This window comes from Pygocentrus nattereri, chromosome 27 (genome assembly GCF_015220715.1).
Source record: "Pygocentrus nattereri isolate fPygNat1 chromosome 27, fPygNat1.pri, whole genome shotgun sequence".
In the NCBI taxonomy this organism is placed as follows: domain Eukaryota; kingdom Metazoa; phylum Chordata; class Actinopteri; order Characiformes; family Serrasalmidae; genus Pygocentrus; species Pygocentrus nattereri.
In genome coordinates, this window is record NC_051237.1 from 9,062,108 (window position 1) to 9,083,798 (window position 21,691).

General features: G+C 39.2%; 2 protein-coding genes across 4 annotated transcripts in view; one reads left to right on the top strand and one right to left on the bottom strand.

Annotated features, from left to right (window-relative positions):
* Positions 1–19,155, bottom strand: part of sgce (sarcoglycan, epsilon) — a 23,345-nt gene extending 4,190 nt beyond the window's left edge. For 2 of the 3 annotated variants that reach the window (XM_037535423.1, XM_017695006.2), the window contains exons 1-9: positions 18,806–19,155; positions 13,466–13,594; positions 12,861–13,018; positions 11,559–11,631; positions 10,836–11,034; positions 8,097–8,259; positions 6,771–6,985; positions 6,050–6,076; positions 5,292–5,480 (exon numbers count right to left, since the gene is read on the bottom strand). In XM_037535423.1, coding sequence (XP_037391320.1) covers positions 5,292–5,480; positions 6,050–6,076; positions 6,771–6,985; positions 8,097–8,259; positions 10,836–11,034; positions 11,559–11,631; positions 12,861–13,018; positions 13,466–13,594; positions 18,806–18,842 — 1,190 coding nt within the window. In that variant the 5' untranslated portion in view covers positions 18,843–19,155. The remainder of the gene's footprint in view (positions 1–5,291; positions 5,481–6,049; positions 6,077–6,770; positions 6,986–8,096; positions 8,260–10,835; positions 11,035–11,558; positions 11,632–12,860; positions 13,019–13,465; positions 13,595–18,805) is intronic. The other variant, XM_037535422.1, reaches the window with a different exon arrangement.
* The window catches only part of ppp1r9a (protein phosphatase 1, regulatory subunit 9A), a 63,688-nt gene continuing 59,439 nt past the window's right edge, over positions 17,443–21,691 (top strand). Inside the window, exon 1 of the mRNA XM_017694934.2 lies at positions 17,443–17,828. The gene's annotated coding sequence lies outside the window, so the exon portion shown is untranslated. The remainder of the gene's footprint in view (positions 17,829–21,691) is intronic.

Sequence of the window (21,691 nt, forward strand, 5' to 3'; positions counted from 1 at the left end):
ATGCCGGTTTACTCTGCCAGCTAAAGTTAAATGTAGGATACCCCAAGTGCTAAGATCAGATTTGAGTTTGATTAAAAAAGGGCCAAAATTCTTCACATAGAGATCCTTGAAAGCATGAGTAATATTAATACCTAGATATTTGAACCCAGATTTTGTAATATGAAATGGAAGAGAACCGTCTGGGATTTCTGTAGCTAAATCATTTACTGACATTCACTCTTCGAAACGTTTAATTTATAACTGGAGAAACGACCAAAACCATTTAACTGCTGAACAATGTCTGTCATTGAAGATATAGGATCTGAAATATAAAGCTACAAGTCGTCTGCAAATAGTGATACCATTTGCTCAACTCCTCAGCATGACACACCCCAAAAGGATTGAATTGACTTCAACATTAAGGACAAAAGCTCTATTGCCATGGTGAACAGAAGAGGGCTTAATGGGCAACCTTGTCTTGTGCCTCTCGATAAGGTGAAATATTGTTATTGAGGCTTTAGGAGAAGAGTTCAGTAGGCAAACCCATGCAATGAATTTGTCACATAACCCAACTTTTTCCATGGCAAAGAAAAAGTAGTCCCACTCGACGTGGTCAAACGCTTTTTCCGCATCCAGTGAAACTAGGACACCTCAGGACACGTAAAGGACATTGAGAACTTGACGAATGTTTGAAAAAATGTGCCGGCCTTTGATAAAGCCTGTTAGGTCATACAAGATTATGACGGTCAATGGCAACTCCAGCCGTGTAGCCAAAAATTTAGCCAAGAATTTGACATCAGCATTTAACAAAGAAACGATAAGAGCCACATTTTGTTGCATCTTTACCAAGTTTTGGTAAGAGTGTGATCAAGGCCTCTGTGAGAGATGGGGGTAACATACCCTGTTCTAATTGTTCAAACATTAAGTAGTAGGGGCGCTAATTTGTGTGCAAGACCTCCAGACTAAAGAACTCCTTCTTCCCCACCGCAATCAGAGTTCTGAATCAGAAATAACTATTCACACTTCGGTCTGCCCAGACTAGGTACAGACGTGCGATGTGTATCCCACTGGTAAAGAACTCTTTCCTCAGGAATAACCTGCACCTACTGTCACTTTACTGTAGCACATGTTTACAATTGCACTATTGCACTTTACCACTCATTTCTGCTGCAGATAATCATGTTCCCGGCAAGGCACAGCACTATCCATCCATACCACTGTAATTTATACATTGTAACCTAACCTGTTGTAAATTTAAAAACCTCTATTAGTAGCCTATGTTTAGTGCGTTATTTCTTGATTAATATATATGCTTGTATATATACTCTTTTGTATTTTTAATGTTATATTTGGCATTCTTAGCGAGGAGCAAAGTAAGCTTTTCATTGTATATAAGGAACCTGTTTCCTCTGTGCAAATGACAATAAACACTTTGAACTTGAACCTCCCCCGCTATGTGACGTGTAATACATAATTAGATGGAAAAGTACACAAAGATGATGTGATCATATAACATATACAAAAGTCAGTATCATCAGAGCACAAATTGCAGGGGATAATTCTTTAAAAAAAACAATAATTAAAAAGAAAAAAGATATAGAGATATAGAAGATATAGAATCTTATGTTTTCCTCCGACCTTTGGGCAAACTGCAGGATTTTTCTATGACACCCCCGGTAACACATCACACTGCAATAAATCCCACCACTCCGGGGTGGATGTTCTAACGAAGTCACTACCCCATCTACAGATACAAAACCCCAGAGGACACGAAAGGTAAAGATAGATATTTGTGTTTAAATCAAGTTATCGACTGTTATTGGACTCAAGTCAGACTTACAGATCTTCAACTGTAACTGAATTCCCCTCTCATACAGCACTGCCTTAAATGTTCTTAAATGCACTTCGCTTCTTAGAGAGGCTAGCGCTGAAGTCCCTGTAGATCAGGGTTGTCAAACTCAATTGCACAGGGGGCCAAAATTAAAAACACACTTTTGTTCGCGGGCCGAACAGAATAAACATTTATTGAACACACTAAAACTAAATGTTTTTTGAACATAAATATGAATAAAAATAAAAAAATAAACTTAAACTTTAAATAACATAAATTTCTTGCTCTCCATAAAAATATATCCACTCAAAATTATACAAGTTAGAAATATGAACATGCTGCAAAACAAAACAAAACCTGGAAATATAAATACATTTTGTGCTTTTCAGCAACAACAAATAACAAATCAAAACATTCAGTTTTCTTTGCTCTTATGCCATTTTATCAGAGCTGGATGCTTGGCATCTTCTTTTGGCAACAAGTTGGTTTATGCTTGGCGTGAGGTCCTGTGTTGTGGAGACTCTCAGGATGGACTGCAGGTGCTCATCAGTGAGACGACTCCTGTGTGCTGTTTTGTTTGTCTTCATCACTGAGAACAGCTTCTCACACAGATACATGCCACCAAACATGCACAAGGTTCAGGCCGCATGTAGACGGAGCTGGGGTGCTGCTGCGGGAATGGAGTGAATAAACTCTGTGTGCCCTGCAGTGTCGTACTTTGCCTTTAGTGTCTCATTACACTGCAGCTCAATAAGCTCCATCTACACAGGTGCAGTTTCCACGTCGACGGCAAATGGGTTGTGAAGCAACTCAAAATTTCTTTTTTTGTTTTTCAAAGTCACCAAAGCGCCGCGCGAACTCCATGCACACTGCGCTCAGTTTGTCAGCAAAGTGCATATTTATGAACAACGTTGTGCCGACTTGGTTCAGCACTACTTGGCAACAGGGAAAGTGAGGCAAGTTGCATTTGTTTCTCTCATAAAAGCAGCTTCACTTGAAAGGCCTTCACTGCGTCATACATGTCAGTGATCATGCGGTCACGTCCCTGGAGCTGGAGGTTTAACGCGTTGAGATGAGCTGTTATGTCAGCCAGAAACACCAACTCACATTTCCACTTTTCATCCCGCAAAACGGTGGAGTCTTTTCCTTTACTGTCCATGAACTGACAGATTTCGTTGCTGAGCTCAAAAACTCTGTTGAGAACTTTTCCCCGACTTAGCCAAAGCACCTCTGTATGATAAGGGAAGTCGGCAAACTCTGAATCTATCTCCCGCATAAAGGACTGAAATTGCCGGTGATTTAAACCTTTACTTCGGATAAACTTTACGGTTTGCGTTAAAGTGCTCATTACATGGTCCATCTTCAGGACTTTGCCACACAGTGCTTCCTGGTGTATGATGCAGTGATATGCTGTTAACTCACCAGTACACTTCTCCTCCTGCATCTTCACTCGCATCCTTCGCACTAGTCCACTTCTTTCACCGCACATAGCCGGTGCTCCATCCAAGTCCAATAAGTTTGTCCCAGGGCAGTTTCATGTCAGTTACACTTTGACATACGTTTTCAAAAATGTCCTCTCCAGTCGTCCCGTGCATCGATTTAATGTCCAATATTTCCTCTGTAATGCGCAAAATGGAGCGCAAATTTGCCAGAAACTGTTTTTTGTCTGGACATACGACATCGCACACCTTGATCATGCAGCTCTTTAGAAATTCTCCCTCGGTGAATGGCCGGGCCATGATAAAACTTGCTTTCACAGCAGCTTCACTTTGTGATTTTGCACGGGTAAAAAACGTCCTGCTGAAATGTCAGCTTGTTTTTTAACTCTTCTACTTTCTGTATCTTTTGCTCTGCATTCAGGTCTTTCAGGTTATCCTGATTTTTTGTCTCATAGCGCCGTCTTAGATTAAATTCTTTGAATACAGCCACAATAGCGCCACAAATGAGACAAACAGGTTTACCGGCAGTGTCAGTAAACAGACACTCAGCCTCCCATCAGTTTTGAAAGGGTCTGTTTTCAGAATCAACTTTTCTCTTTGGCATCGTGAGGGGCTAGCTTCGCAATAACTTGTAGAAGCCGGAGGACACGACGTCCATGATTTCCAAAAACAATTTGAAATGCGGATTCGTCAGACCACAGGACACTTTTCCACTTTGCATCAGTCCATCTCAGATGAGCTTGGGCCCAGAGAAGCCGGCGGCGTTTCTGGGTGTTGTTGATATATGGCTTTCGCTTTGCATGGCAGAGTTTTAACTTGCGCTTATAGATGGAGCGACGAACTGAGTTCACTGACAGTGGTTTTCTGAAGTGTTCCTGAGCCCATGTGGGAATATCCATTACAGAATGATGCCGGTTTTTAATGCAGTGCCGCCTGAGGGATCGAAGGTCATGGGCATTCAATTTTCTGCCTTGCTGCTTACTTGCAGAGGTTTCTCCAGATTCTCTGAATCTTTTGATGATATTATGGACTGTAGATGAAGAAATCCCTAAATTCCTTGCAGTTGCATGTTGAGAAAAGTTGTTCTTAAACTGTTGGACTATTTGCTCACTATTGTTTACAATGTGGTGAACCTCACCCCATCCTTGCTTGTGAATGACTGAGCCTTTCAGGGACGTTGCCTTTATACCCAATCATGACACTCACCTGTTTCCAATTAACCTGTTCACCTGTGGAATGTTCCAAACGGGTGTTTTTTGAGCATTCCTCAACTTTCCCAGTCTTTTGTTGTCCCTGTCCCAACTTCTTTGGAACATGTTGCAGGCATCAAATTCAAAATGAGTGAATATTTGCAAAAAACAATAAAGTTTATCCGTTTGAACACTAAATATATTGTCTCTGTAATGTATTCAATTGAATATAGATTGAAAAGGGATTTGCAAATCATCGTATTCTGTTTTTATTTATGTTTTAGACAACGTCCCCACTTCACTGGAATTGGGGTTGTGTGGGTGTGTGTGTATGTATGTATATATATATATATATATATATATATATATATATATATATATATATATATGCACACACACACACACACACACACACACACACACACACACACACACACACACACACACAGTGCTGAATCAATAATGTGACATTGTAAAAGACTGCCCTGCATTATTCTGACCAACATAGCTTTCTTTTCTAGGATTACATTAATGCCTTAATTCACCAAAAATTCACAGAAACACTCATTTTGAACTATGTATGTGACAGCTGGGATAGGCTCCTGCACCCCCCTGCGACCCTGAGGGAGTAGCAGCGTAAAAGATGTACGCATTTTGAACTGTGATCAGTCAAGTGGCTCACGGCACACAATAAAAATTACACTGTGATTATTTTATCATTTAAAACTGTGACTGTTACTGTGACAGGCTCATTTGCATAATGCAGCCCTCTGCACAATATTAGCATAGGCTAATATTGCGGTATCAAGTAACGTGCTATTATTCAGCCATACAGTGCAGTGGGATACTCACGTCTGGGTCTGCATGAGCGGCATGCTGGTGGTCTCGTAGTTGTCTGGGTGAATGGGCGGGACCACCTCCCCACTCACAGGGTTGAAGACAGGCAGTGTGGACAGAGGCCAGGAGATCTCCCTGTTCTTTGACATGCTACGCAGCTCCTTCGTAGACTTCTGAATAGAGCTGTGGTGCACCAGCTGAATGCTGAGGAAACAAAGGAGATCAATTAAGCAGTATGAACATGCACACTGCATCATACAAACTGAACAAGCATGCTTTGAGATATAGGAGAGGCGCAAAGAAACTATTCAAGTTTATGTTCAAGTTGCTATGTTACACCACACAACCTATGGAGCATGTAAATGCTGAGATGTGCTGTGTCATCTTTGGTCACATTATTTGCTCTCTCATCACATTGCCACATCCCCTCTATCTCATAAGTCACCATATTTCATATTTCTGTTCTTCGCACACAAACCTAGACAAAACTGCAATATATAATTGTTAGAACGCCACTAGATTAGAACCTGAGTCTGCCTCTTTAAGCAGCTGCCCGACTGGATGACAACATGGTGTCTTTATGAATGATTGAGATGGATATGGAAATGTCACCATGAGGGAGGACTAAGAGAACAAAAAATTGTGGGAAGGCAAATAAAACAAAAAGATTCCCCTGGCTGAAGAGAGATAAAAAGAGAAGGAGAAAAAAAAAAAACAAATAAAAACAGACCGAATCAAGATAAAAGAAAAAACACAGGAGAGGAAACACTTACTCTGGTGTTTGCATGTTTCTTTTTTCCCTAGAAACAAAACAAAATGTCTGAATTAAATACTAATATTAATAGTTTAAAGACAACCACACAAAAGCGGATGGGAGCAAGTCAAGGTCAAACAGAGGGAGGCGGAGAGGAGTGGAGAGGGGTGAGGGGGGTGTGATGGGGAATCCTTCAGGCTGCAGTACCTCTGGTGATGAGTGATGGGGTAGGGAGGCACTGTGAACTGGACTGGCCATGTATGATATGAGGTGACAAAAACGTATCCATTGAGATGGCTCTGATATGATAGATGGGAACCCTTGGACTGAGTGTGTTTGTACAAATGATTCAACAAAAAGTAATGGACCATAAAACTGCATGTTGGATGAGGATGATAAGCTGCTTCTTGGCAGGGAGGTAACCCTGTCCTATGGCCTCCATACTGCAACTCCAGTAACTACTGATCAATTAGGAATTCTAATTCTGAGATTATTTGTTTGAATTGAATGAATTTCATTCACATTTAATTTCTCTCACATTGCCTAGCTATGAACATACTCAGCATCATAAGTATAAACTGAAAATATGTTCAGGTATGCAGACATAAACCGTAATGACACATTATATTTGTAAAGTGACTACAGTCTATTGACTGTTCTCTCCAGTTCAGGCAAATATTCATCCTGTTGTTTGTGCAGGTGTGTGATTTTTCACTGAGAGGTAAGCACAGCACACTTACACCCCTTCCCGACGACAGCACATAGAATAACCCAGTATGACGAACAGGACCAGGGCAACGGCGGAGGGCACAGCCAACGTGACCAGGAAGTCAGTAAAATAGTCCCTACTCTTCAGTGACTCTGAGGGTGGATTGTACTCTCCAATGTCCGGCAGCACTCCTGTGCCTGGATCTGGACGGCTGTTGTGCACAGGGACAACCTTAGTGATGTCCACCTGAGGGACAGAGAGACCAAGACCAGCATTAGAGCAGATGTTTTGAAGATCAAAATTTGTACACTCTCAGATAAAAGGGTTTTATATAGTAATGAAAAGGTTCTTTGGCTTGTGACAATAGTGGAACCCTTTTTTGATGCTATATAGAACACTTCAAAAAGTTCTATATAGAACCATCTACAGCACATTCTCCATCTATCTGCCGAATTCTTCCATGATGCAAGAACCTTTAAATCAAGCAAAGCGTTCTTTACATAGAACCTTTTTCTGGACTTAAAAAACATTGAAGAACCATCTTTTTTTAAGAGTGTAGTAAAGCCTATATTATGCCAAGTTTAGGGGATTTGGAGACCTCTCTGGTGGAAATGTGCATGCAACGTGCCCAAGAACATTTTTTAACATCAGTTGTGCTTCAGAAAACATTTTTTCAGAATTCTGTGCAATAAATAAGGTCAGTGTTTAGAATATTCATATAGTAGAGAGATTAATTAGTTGGTGAATTATTTTTAAAAATTCTGAAGAAGCAGCTAAAATCAGGAGTCACTAGCCAACAGCAGCCTGACAGTTTGGGCTATTACTTAAAGTTTACGTGAACTGGAAGTCATGATTCACCTTCCATACTTCCACACCATATTTCCACGTGAGACACAGAATCAGGAGTCTTTAAGCCAGATAAGCATTTTCACCTGATGATAGGTGTGGGTGGCGGGAAGGGGAAGTAAAACACATTGTTTTTTCCCTCCCCACTGGTGCACGGCCACATAAACAAAAATCAAAAAATACTTCTGAAGCAAGCAGAAGTCATTACATTTTCAGAAAATTATGAGAATACAAGAATTTTGTCTTTTATATGGTATGATATGATGAACCATGCTTAATGTGACCAGAGACATGACCTAACAAGGTAAAAAATGTCCATTCTAATCTCATTTCGACTCAAATCATCACCACAGTGGCTTAAACACACAGCATTCCAGTTCTTTACAAACCATCATTTCTGTGTTGTTGACAATTTTTTAATTCACTTTTTATGTACAGTTACACAGTAAGGTTTAAAGGATTACAGGGACTACTACTGCTTTTATCAAGGATGGAGGTATGAGGCTCTTACCAGCGAGATCTTGCACCAGTCTATGTGAAACTGGGCTCTGAACTTTTTATCACAGCTGATAACAGGCTCCATCTCCTGACTGCAACGCAGCTGGTTCTGAGGGGTTTCCACCTCACGCAGACATGAAGAGAACTGCACATCCGCTCCCACCATCACATACACTCTGCACAAAACACATACATACATTTCAGAGCAGTACCTTCTACACAGTGCCCTGTATTCTTCAAGGTTGCATAGAAACAAGTCGGAAGGCTCATACAAACTAATCTGTCTATTATTTATGAAACAGTTATATATAACAAAATGAGTCGAGACTTGAGTGCAACTGATTAATCAGCTTCAGTACATGAAAACCAGCATCCATTGTTTGCATACAGTAAGACCCAATTTACACTCATATACATACAATTTACATGACATCCTATTTCATGCAGATGAAGTAGGACATGTGAAAATAAGACAATAAAAGCAACATATTCGTGGTAGGAGGATAGTGTAGTGGTTAATACCTCTGCCTTCTATGCTGCAAACTGGTGTTCAATACCCCACCAGGGCAAGTACCCTACACTATTCCAATAAGTGGACAAGACTCCTAACACTACCTTGGCCTACCGGTGTAAAAATGATCAAACTGTAAGTCACTCTGGATAAGGGCGTCTGCCAAATGCCATAAAAGTAAATGTAATATTCAGCAATTTCATGAGCCAGTGGTTTCTTTCATAGGCAGAGTTTAGGAAGAAGCAACAGAGCTTAAATAGTAGAATTTAAATAAATCTGTAAAGAAAAATATTTTTATTTTGTCCTCTAATTTTTAGTCATAGTGGAGATGCACTTGTGTAGTATGATTTATCACCTAGACATCTGGCTGCTTGAGCTATATTAGAGATTAGTGTTTTTCCCTCATCTAATGCTCTGAATTCAATTCACAAAAGCCTTAGTAATTTGTTGAGGAGTTGAATGAAATGTGTTTAATGAGGCAGAAAGATGGAGTCTGCAGTGCTGTGGTCCAGCAGGTCTGGAGTCTGACATGCAGATTAAGGACGTACACAATTTTGATATCCACATATGCATAAGACTTAACAAGTAGTATCCAGTAAACTGTGGTTAAGGAAAGAAAGTTACTTCAGCTAAAATTGATGTATGATCAGAAGCTTAGGTGATAAGTCTGGTGTTAAGAGGCTAAAAAATGAGCAGCACAAATATTTAGCAGCATGCAAAAGAATACATTTGAAAACATGCTTATTATTCAACAACTGCGAAAAAGAAATCTGTAACTGATATAATACTGGATGCTGATCTGTATTTGCTGCCGTTTCTCATTAGTGAATGATGCACTATCATGTTTGTTTATCAGAGAAATAGATTTCAATGTTTCTGGGGCTGGATAAAATCAGCTAAAGTAGTTAACCTATTTAGCAGTAAAGCTGTGGTAAAACTGCCTTCTCATGCATGTTCTTAACGAGGCATCATTAACGATGCATCTTTAGCAACGCTGACGTTCAGGCACTCATATTTCCAAGTGGCACATTTACTATACACACATATAGAAGCAAAACAGTAACATTTTACAGAGCTGTTAAAAGATAAAAGCAATGTTTCAAAAGCAATGACTTGTTAGTCCCTATATTTAGTCTTTACTATTTATCTTCCGATGATGAAATGGAATGATTATCTGAACAGTAGAACAGTTAACCGAGTACTTGGGTATCCATGCACATAACTAGTGTGGATTATATTATTTCAGTAAAAGAGCTACTTAGACTACACTAGGCAATGGCGACATCAAGTTGGAGCCAGAGGGGCCATGGCCATCCTTAACCAATCTCTGGTCCCCCTAGTGGCCTAGCTCTAACCCCTGGCAAACAACCCCTCACCTGTCACAGTTTCACTTTCATATTTGCCTTTAAGCGGAGAGCAGCTCGGCCATCAGTGGTAATTACAACTGGCCTTTTTCGCTTCTCCATGAACCAGTACACTTAGTCATGGAATAGGCTACAGAGTCCTCTTTAAAATGTGTAGAATAGAGGTTGCCTATGGAAACTGCGATGACTGCATATCCGATTCTCAATCATTTCTTTATACTAATTGAAGGACCAAAGGACAAATTCTTGTTTTTTTATTGCCTTTACAAACCTTGAAACTATATGGACAATACATTGACAGCAACAAACTAAAATAACAGTTTAATAAACTGAAATATTGGCCTTTCTATTATGTGCGTGAATAAGAGCCAATCCAAACCCTCACATACTATTAAATATTCTAACATATTGACACAATTAATTACACAGTCAGTTATGTGATGAATTACATTTACATTCTGTGATGATACTTTGGGGTCTTCTGTCTTTGGGCAATTAGATCTATTAATATTTGATGCTGTAAGCTTCTAATTGATCAATCTTTCTGTACTAGGCAAAAAAAAAGTACAATTAGACTGTACACAATGACGATATAATGTATAGCTACACTAACAATATAGCTAGACTGTTTTTTTAGTTTAAACCATGTCTGACTCAGTGTTTGTTCAGTAAACCAATTTAGATATAAAAGCATGGCTATTACCTGTTGAGGACGTATATATAACGATTATTGCAGATAAGGCATATAATAGATAATTTGAAGGAATCATCATCATGTTTTTCTTATTATTCCTACACTTGTTCTTTCTTCTGTTGTTTGAGATACTTTGAGGCTTTACAGAGCTTTATGCATTGCAGCTATGTGAAGAAAGCTCACCCTTCTTTCAGGTTGTTAATGGGCAGGGGTACACGGCCCCCCCGGTCCAGCGCAGAAGTGATGTTGATGGCATTGAGCCTCTCAGGCTGCCATACATTCTTCACAGCACCCAGAAAGTCCCCTAGCACCTCACTGGCTAACATCTCCTCCACATTCATGTTTTTTATGTAGAACTCAGCCTGGTAGGGCAACGGGAACTCTAACAGAGACAAAGAAAGAGAGACTGCATTGTAAACAGTGTGTTCTTTCTGTATCTGAGTGCTTGGATGTAACCCAGACTGAGTGGTGTTATAGCTTAAGAGTCAGCTAGTAAAGCAGTAGTGATGATATACAAATGTGTTACAAAAGAGAGTGGGCAGATGGCTGGTGACATCAGAGTGAGGTCATAGCCTGACCCAAACAGCTGTTCGACCTAAAGCCTAACACATACTATAAATGCAGAGCTTAAAACCAGGCTGAATGTAAAAGAAACTCAATTATATATGTGAACGGTGGATACTAAAACTCTTCATCTCACAAAACCTGAAACTTGTACAGAATGAAAAAAATTGTTTTCCTCAAGCATTTTACCAACGGAATTTATATAAACATAAATACAGTAATTACCATATAAATATAGAAAATGTCACATTACAAGTCAACCCAACTCTTCTGATTTTCAAAATGTTTTGTTAAGAAGGTACCAATTTTAACAACATCTAATATTTCATCACAGGATCTTACCTTCTGTACCCATGATGTTTATAACCAAGTTGTGCCTGGCAGTTTCGAAGGTGCGTCTGTTATAGGCAGTAATCTGCAACACATGAGGTGGAAAGTTTAAGTCCAGCTCAGAACAGCTTATGCACAGAGCACAATGGAGTACACTCAAAGACACACAGGAACAGTGGGACAGAATTTCTGTGTGGACCTTAAGCCTATATAAATAAGAAAACACACTTTTATATTTTTCTTAACCCTCAGAGTTACAGTTGTATAAAAAATATTTGGGCACCCAAGTTCAAGTTAGCTTTTTTCTAAGAGAACATACGTATGAATCCTCTACTGAGAACAGCACACTGTTTATTTGGTGTATTTTACATACCTGGGGAAAAAACACAAAATGTGACTTGTGTTCTGCAGCAGATAAATAGAAACTGCACTAAAATTAGCAGAAAATGTCATACTTGTCATACTGTCATTTGACTGGGAGAATACAAACCCTCACATGCTATTGTATTACTGGTGTTCTGTTTTACCATTTAAATACTGTAACATAATGATACAATTAATTACACAGTCAGGTACATGATGAATTACAATTACATTCTGTGATGATACTTCAGGGTCTTAACTTCTTTGTGCAATTAGTCCCTTTTAAGAAAATGACAGACCTTTCTGCAAAACAACTGTATGCGCAGCTATATCATAAAATTTAAATCATAAGAGCAAATCTCTTCTTCTACTTACAAACTGTCATGGTTTCCCTGGTCTGTCTCTGCTCTTTTCTGTTCCTGCCACAGTCTAGGACTTCCTGTCCCTAGCCATGTGCTTCTGTTGTTGTTTTTGTTCCTCTCTCCTCTCTTGTTCTCCCCTCCTCATACCTCCTGTCTCACCTGTTTGTAGCCTGTATCCCTACCTTCTCATTTCTAGTCCCAGTTGCTTCTGCTTTGAGTATTTATGCACCTGGGGTTGCTTGGTATCTTGTCTTGCATTGACCATTTGCTTCTGGTCTTTGTATCGCTACTTAATATTCATCCATGTGAAGGTTTTTTGTTTATATGAGTCTTTGTGTTTAATATAATGACCAATGAGTGAAAAATAATTCAAATAAAGATGTTCATGCCTTTGTTGTCTCTGTAGATAAGTTTTATATTAGTGATTTTTAAAATGTACTCAATTTTAAATGTATGCTAGTGTCACATTGTTATGATCAATTAAAAAAGATCACTGTTAATTGAAAGACATGAATGATGCATAAAATGTATATTGCATTCCTGTAAATAAAAAACAAAAAAACAATTCTTCAAGCAATCACTCACACACCTCAATGATGGTGGGCTTGCCCACATGTTCTGCTGTAGGGGATCCATAGAGGACTCCATCGCTGTGTGGAGTTCTCTGGATGTAGCGAAGCCACCCTGGTCTGTCTGGATAACCCTTTAGGTTGGTGTTAAAGGTGATTGGATCATTGCTGGTGTCCCCTGTATTCCATTTTTAGGGAAAAAAGCAATAAAGAGGTAATTTGTTGTTTTGAACCATTACTGAAGAAAGTATTGCATTATTCACTTTGTTCAAGCATGTACATCATTTCTATTTGAATAAATACCTTACATGAAACAGTTATTGCCAAAAGCAAGATGAAAGACAAAATTGTGTTCCTATATTTTATTCATGTGGGAATGATGTACACATTAAAATCCAGTAAATTATGAATCAGGAAAAATTGTTTTATTTTTAAGTGCAGGCTATTCCTGCGCTCTGCATTTTTAGCAGCTGTTCTGTATCTGTGACCCAGTGCTGCTGCAGAACATGTCCTTCATGAAGATATTTGTATTTCATAAGATTAAGATCAGTCAGAGGGAATGGACTACAGAGAGTTTAAGTGAATAACTGAGTAAAGGAAAGTGGGTGAAAGAACCATATAGTACCTGGCTTTGGATAAGGAGGAAATTCCCCTTTAAAATATTCTCTCTCCAGCACATGAACGAACAGCACTCCAGCTGAAGGGTAGACGTTCCGGTCCGCGTGTGACCGGGACACGATGGTGACCACTGGGGCTAAGAGTAAAGGAGAAAGAGGCAATTAACTGTGATGACTGTGGAAAGCCAAAAATCATCCAGAGCCTGCAGGCTACAGGGAAAACCAACTGCACAAAAAGAAGAGGAGACAGGGACAATAATCTAAATCTAACAAAAAAAATCAGAAATACTGCACATTACAAATGTTCCTGGTAAAATTGCTGGTAAAATTACACTGCTGATTACATTACATTACAGAGCATTGCTGGTATTTTGCAGCATTTGGAGAGATGTTATTGTGAGACTTACTAAGAAATATATTAAAACAACAACAGAGAAAACTTTCAGATTTCCATTCTGTTCCAACAAATTGATCCTCAAACTGCTGATGTGTGATGAGTACATACTGGCACAGACTGACTGCCATTACATGGTCCAGATGGGAGCTAATGATGCGTCTCCAATACATGTATCTATATAACAGCAATAATTCATTCAGAAAATGCTTTATTTCAGAAAATTCTGACAAGAACAAATCCAATTCTATAACAGATTATGGGCTGAATTTATTAGATCTGGCATGCATAAGCAGGATAGGGTGATATGGCAAAAATCTTATATTACTTAGACATTTTTTATGATACACAGTACAGATCACAATATTTTGATACACAGACACCAGTAATGCCACATTTTAAAAGTACTTGAAAAGTACTAGACATTTAATTAACAATTCACATAATCTGCTGCACTAAATCCAGTTAAAGGAGTAATTATGCTCTCTTTGAAATTAAATGGACATTGTACTTAATATGCTCAGAAAAGCACACCTTTTATCACAATAAAAATGTATCAGAAGTACTGATGAGTGTTTACTGCTTTTATCTTTTCCAATATTGATATTGAAACCTTGAGTATCAGCCAACATCGAAACTGAAACTATTTTTTCTTTAAAACAACTATGTTTTAAAATTAGCCGTTTTTAATTACAGAATTTCCCTTTATATGAGCATCTAAAAGTAGGCCACCTAAACACTCTACTACCCCACAGGAAGAAATGCACTACTAACAATTTGACAGTACACAGTAAAAGATTTTCCATGCACATCCTTCATCTGACTCCTAAAGACCAGAATGGAAAAAAACATGCATGGAAAAGCCAGAAATTTACAAAATGTCTAAACATTGCAAAATAGGTTTTTAAGCTTGGATGCGATAAACTGGTCTATCAATAAAGGAGAGATGCAAAAAAAAAAACATTGATTTCAGAAAGTATTGATTCAGCATGAAAACTCATGTTTGGCACGATATCTTTCTCAGTACTTTTTGCCCCACCGCCATTTGCAGTGGCTAATGGCAAATTGGGACAGCAATTTCAGCCCTCATTAAATAGGCCTCTGTCCGTTCTGCCTGTCCAAATGCCACGTTTTGGAATTTTAAACAAAAACAAGAGCTGACGTAGACACTGATAAACTGACATTTTCTTTTACTGACTTTTCAGAAATTTGCATAAAACTTGCAAAACATTTGAATGGAAACCCCACTAATGTATGGATGTTCTATTTCAAACCACATCCGTTACAGTACTGGATCTGATTTTTTCTTTCTATTATCCAATCCATCATTTTTTGCTAATATCAGACCGATAACACTACAAATCAATACTGCATCTATGTATCTATATTGGTTTGTTCCTTTAGAGCAGATGTATGTTTCTCTAGGCATTGTACTCTTAAGTACAATGTACCTCTTAAGTAAAGTGCTTTATTTACTTAAAAATATCTTATTTTTAAGCTCAGACATTTTTATTGGTACTCAAAGTTTTAGGTTTGTTACCAGAAAAGGTTTAAAGTGGTGCCATCTCTAACCCGTTCATTCACTCATTCTTAGGAGAACTACAACAGTTGTTCTACTATTCATAAGATATTCTGTTTTCATGTTTGTGTGAATCTTATCAGTGGCATTGTGCCTGTTGGACAGCAGGGCTGCGAGACACAATCTCCAGACACATTCCCACCAGCTCTGCTGTTCTGTACAGTCTCATGTGCCAAAGCACCTCCCAAAACCATCCAGGAAAGAGGCATTTAACTCCATTCATTTTGGTGAGATGCTTAAAGAAGCTACACATACAAACATAAAGTCATTCTTTCCTCAGGATCCATTTAAGGGTAAAGTGGCAGTCCTTGAAATGGTTTACTTTAGACTGCCAGTGGAGGCGTTGTGTGCCACTCCTCTTTGCAGCTTCTCCTTCATCTCCTTTCATTGCCTTGTTCTCCTCTCTCCTCCCGTCCGTGGGTGGGAGCTCATTTTAATCATCACAGGGAAGAGCACTGGACTGGGGAAGAACTGCAGCACAGGGCCTCCAGACCCAACACAAAACGGCTCACAGCACCACCCACTACAGCAGAGCTGCTTTGGGTGAGCTATTCTTATACCCATAGTACAAACATCGTTTCATGAGTGTTAAAATAGTTAGGTGTAAGAGAAGCTAAAAACACTCAAAATCCACACCGAGTTAAAACGACAACAGAATAGGCATACAGACTGTGTTAACACAAAAATAGCATCCTATCCTACATTTTAGAAGTATGTTACTAGAAATCTAAAAGGGCAATCACATATAGACAACCAATTCCTACTCGTCTCAAATACACAAACCACGATAGCCACACAGAAACAGCACTCTTTGTTAGGGCTGGGTGTTGTTCACATATTTTGGACTATTACTCCTGATGCATACAAGTTAATAACAAGCATGTTTTGCAAGCTTTCTAGCATTCCGCATAATTTTTTAATTAACATAATAAAATAAAATGCTTGTATGTATCGTGAGGTAATAGAGGAGGCTGAGAAAAACCTGCTTTGAAAACAATAACATCTTACTAGTCATAAAGATAAAAAAAGGATTGAAACAGACGAAACAACTGCAGCTTTCTTAATATCATTAAGATAACATTAAGTAACTGTCACAATAAACAATAGCACACTAGCTGCTGGGAAACGGGGTTAGGGAGCCAATCAGTAGCTGAGATTTTGGAACAAGCATGCTTACAAGACTAAACACAGAACTACTGAATACTCTGTAGTAGTGAAATACTTTGGTCAGTAACTTAAAAAGAGGAAATTTCGATACACAGCCAGTCAGTGCTGTTGTGAATGGCCATACAGATAAAAGTGCAGGACTTGTTGAAAACAAATTAACTGCAGATATTTTCACAATGCCAATACTAATCCTAAAGTGTAGCACGTTACTGATCATCAAAATGACCAATCAAACCCACAAGACAGCAGTGCTCTGCTTGGAACAACTGAGAGCATCTTCTCCCACAGAGCCACTTCTCTGAAACTGCAGCAGCTATAACAACACTAAGGATGCAGTTCAAAATATCAAAAATCGCTGATGCTGAAAATGATTATTTCAAGTCTAAAGGAAAAGGTCTCCTAAAAATGTCATTAAGGTTCACTGGAAACAACAAAACACACATACAATATAAACATACAAGGGACTGTTGAACAGCTCAATCACAAATGGTTTCACTAAAGTCTATAAGCAAGGACAAGTATTGATTTGTTTTTCCCCTGGCTGCGTATGTGTCTGAAGATGTGTGCTGGGAACTGGCCCCTCATTTACTGTGTCCACTTTAATGTGTCCATCTCAAGCACAGAAAGTTAGCCAATACACCATGCCATGGGGGCTGTAAAACAATCCGATGGGCCGATAACCGCACAAGCACAAGGCCATGTGAAGGTGATGAACTCCACCCTATTCTAATGGATCATCCATTAATGGTTAATGCAAAACTCTTTGCCACAGGCCATTGTGGAAGTGGAAACACACATACGCATTCACTCTGCAGAATCGAGGCAAGTGCTGCAGTGGAAATGGCTAACTCTAGTTTATGCTTTTATGGGTCGACCTTGACCGGGTCTTATGGAGTCGGCCATTACGTGCCCCAGGAGAACGCGCATACCTACTCTCTTGGTGCCACAGCCAGGGACGTCCTACTGAAGTGCCGAATCAGCTTTGTACTGGTTTCTCTTTTCCGATCAGGGGGAACTCAAGCGCTTCAACCACTCAAGCAGAGAGAAGCAGAGGCCTATGGGAATCTGCTGAGATTCTAGACATTGCCTTATCTGTTCAAAGTACTCTTTCCTGGAAGTGAAAGTTACCCACGGAGCTGGATCAGTCAGCTGACACTAGGCAGCTGCCGGAAGCCATGAAGGTGCAGAGAGAGAACCTCCAGTCCACAATCTGAACGTACGTCAGTGTCAGGTAACTGAATTTCAGCACCAGATTTGTGCGACAATCTGTTATTCTTAAATGTGAAAACTTTCTCCCTAATGGGCAAAGCTGTAAATAATGCAGTACGTAGGACTAGCCTAGTTTATCGAAGGTTGCTATGAACTGATTGTAATGTAAAGAGCAGCAATACATTTTAACATAGTGATGCAAGTCAAAATTTTTCAAAAGCCCCGCCACATTGTATCCATACATAATATTTGAGATACTGTTTAGTTTTAACAGGTTTATTTATGTAAAAGAAGAACAGGGCAGTATGAGGTGACTATTCAGCAGTTTCACAAGTGTTATGAGGTCAAAAAGCTCTGCACATAAAACAGCTGAGCCCAGCTGTGTGCCAGTGTTATAAGGAGGGTGGTAAAGAAAGAGGGGGGGGGTCAAACGAAGCAAACTGGCTCACTCACCGCCCCTATGAGTGGCAGATCTCTGTGTGGAGTCGCCTAAAGCCTGGACCTGACTATGGCCTTTACACATTTTGACAAGGACATAATGGACAACAAAACATATAAAGCAAGCACGTAGCCACGTTTATGAAAAAATGCCAGTTTTATTTTACACTGTGCATTAAGCTATCTGAACATAAAGCTACACACCTAGAATCGTTAAATCCAACACTATTCAGCTCGAAGTGACAGAAGTCTGTAAAATCTGGGCTTTAAGATAACGTTAACATGAAAATATCATTCTGTCTCCCAGTAGCCGTTAACGTTAGCGGCAACCCTGGCCAATAAGTACAAATGTTACATCTTTTTAACTGTCGCTGTAGAGACTCGACGTTTTTCTGTCAGGTCGTATTCATAAGATGAGTGATAATGATTGACCTGCGCTGGAGCTAATCCGTTAACCTAACCCTACGTTAGTTAGCCAACTAGCTACCGTTAGCCTGCTAGCGTTCAAAGGAGGAAAATGGTGTCTTTTGTTAATATCAAATGGCTCAAATGGTCACATACCTAGAATAAGCCACAAGAGAACCCCCACCGAGTCCATGGCTTTTAGACGCGATGAGTATTTACATGACAGGTGTGGTTTTTCGCCTGTGCTAGCCGCACTTCTTCAGCCATAAGCATCCCTTCGCTGCTGTAGACCTATTGCCTGCCTGCCTGCCTTCCTCCGCCTCCGCCTCCTCCCTGTAGCACAAACACACACTCATACACTTTGTTATACACACACACACACACACGATGCACACCCACACCGAACATCTGGCGCAGATGCTGGAAAATCAGAAGCTCCGTTTCTGCGAGGTTTCTAAGACTGAAAGCCGGAGCGGACAACGCCCAACCCGCCTCACCGCACCGAAAAGAGCAGAGCAGAGCCATTACTCCCAGCTCTGTAGAAAGGAAAGCGCTGCAGACCACGTTTTGCCGTGTCTCTCTTCTGTTTATTACAGTGTCCATATCCTACAGTTTCTCTGTGTTCTTTTTTCATAATGTCCAACAGTGAAAATTGTGCGGTTTTTTGTACCAACAGTCAACAGTCATAATTCATTTTTAAATGTCCATTTTCCAGACTTCCCAGATAGCAGACAGTTCTGAGCAGATTCTGGCTTTCATGGGTGAGTGTTGATTGTCCACCAGGCGGATGTTAGGCATGTGGGCCAGAATAGGGCCAAATCCTGGACAACTTCATACGTTTTTGCCTCGTATTTGTGTACCAAATCTGGCTGGAATGTTGTGAATTATTGTTGTACTTGGGCCAGATTTGGGCCACATCCACTAGTTCTACTTAATTTACAGAGAGTTGTCCAGATCTGGGCCGAGGACCCAGACGTATACTGTGCCTGTACAAACAAGGATGTGGCCCGCAAATGGCCCAGACCAATTTTGATGTCTGGGTTTCTTTAGCTCTCAAAATTAAACAGGTACCATGACTTTAAGGCTGGAATATGCAAATGAGCTACGTTCTAATTGGTTCCCCTGTATTAGGCTTCATTCAAAAAGCAATCTGTTCAGAAGCCCTCCTTGTAAACTCAGTGTAAATGTGTATAGATGTGTTGCAATATGCAGGTTAGGTAAATGTGTTGTTGTTTTTTTTTACATCAAATAAATAAATAAATAAAACAATGAATTAAAAGTAGACTGGCTTAGTTTCCATGTAGTGAAGGGCATATTTTGAAACTTTACCATCACTTATGTTACATCCATCTTCAATAATATGAGTTTTTAGTAAACAGAATATTACAACTGAATAACAGATACATGACGTATCATAAAATAGCATAAACTAGAATAAAGACTGTTGTATTCTGTTGTAATGCCATGTCTTTCTAACAAAAACAACATCAATGGCAACAACAACAACAACAATGACAGTAAAAATAACGTCTTTATTATTCTAAATATATATATATATATATATATATATATATATATATATATATAATAAGACACATTTAGAGGTGCAGCTCCTCCCTTTTTAGTGCTATTAAAATGTCACAGAGCCTAAATATTCTCTCAGGTCCATAACCCCTCCCCCAGGACATAAGCTCTAAAGCGGACAATGCAGTAAGGTCTGCTATACTGTAATGTATTCAACCCCCTGTGGTGTGGCTGAGAAGACAGATGGTCGTGCAAAGCGTCCTTTGCACCATGGGCAATGCTCCACAACTGGACAGGGCATAAGGGGGCCAAAGTGATACAAGCCTAATGAGCCACAGAAAAAATATTATAAGCTCACCAGGAAATGAAATAGAACCCTTTAGCTGCTCAAACCTTTTTTCATCATTCTTCATCATTAATCAGTGTCTATGTATGTCTAGTGTATTACAGATAAACTAAGTTGACTTTGCAAAGGCAAATGAATTGCATATTATGGGACATTAATACTTAAAATACTACAGCTCAGAGTACCACATACATGAAGTCTCATAAAATAATACAAGCAAGTCTTACCATCCAGACTGAGGACTTCCAAGAAAAAGTCAATTCCATGTGTGTAACTACTTTACACACAACCAAATTGTTAAAAGGGAATCCCACTAATTTTTCAAGATATCTGCATAATTCAGTCATTGAAATGTAAACAAATTCATTTAGAGTGGTTTGATATGAAATTGTTCATTAAAGATAAATGTCCTGTCTTCTTCACATTGGTGAGGATAAGAACCAGGGGTTGCAAACATAGCTATTTTATTTACTACCTAAAATGACCAGTGAACCTACCCAAGTCTTCTGAGTGTGTTATATTTAATGTTGATAATAGCAAAATAATGGTAAATCTGAGAAAAAGTGTTATTTGAGCACTATTTTTCCTTATAATACCCTGCATGTTTAATTCTGCTATAAATGCATCAAACAAAAATCAAAACTATTTTAAAACTTTGTATCAGGCACCAAACACTGTATTCAGAGCCATTTCCTGTAATAACCTTCAGCAGTGTAGCTTTTAGAGGCTTTTAACTATTTTAACCAGCACTGTGAATAGCTGTGACTCAGTAGGTTTCTCTAAAATGGTGTGTTTTACCTAAACCTCTATTTCTATTTTATCTATTTAATTATGCACAAATTTTGTAATATTGGTGGAATTTCCCTTTATGCATTTGCACAGATTCATACATGTGAATTGTCTTCATCTTCAAGTGGTGGGAGGGCAACCTTTCTCTTTTCCCCCTCTTGTCCTTAATCTACAGCTCATTTCCTGTGGTAATAGATACAGCTCTTTTATGAGTCTGAATATAGCGGCTGCAAAATTGCATAGGCCTGTTCTATACAAGCCCTATGAAAAACACATAAATGCACACACAATTATTTTTAGGTTGCTAGGCAACATGCTCTACGTTGGCAGGAGTAGGAGGGGAAACATGCAATACCTTCCAGTGGAGTAACTCGGTCGACCAC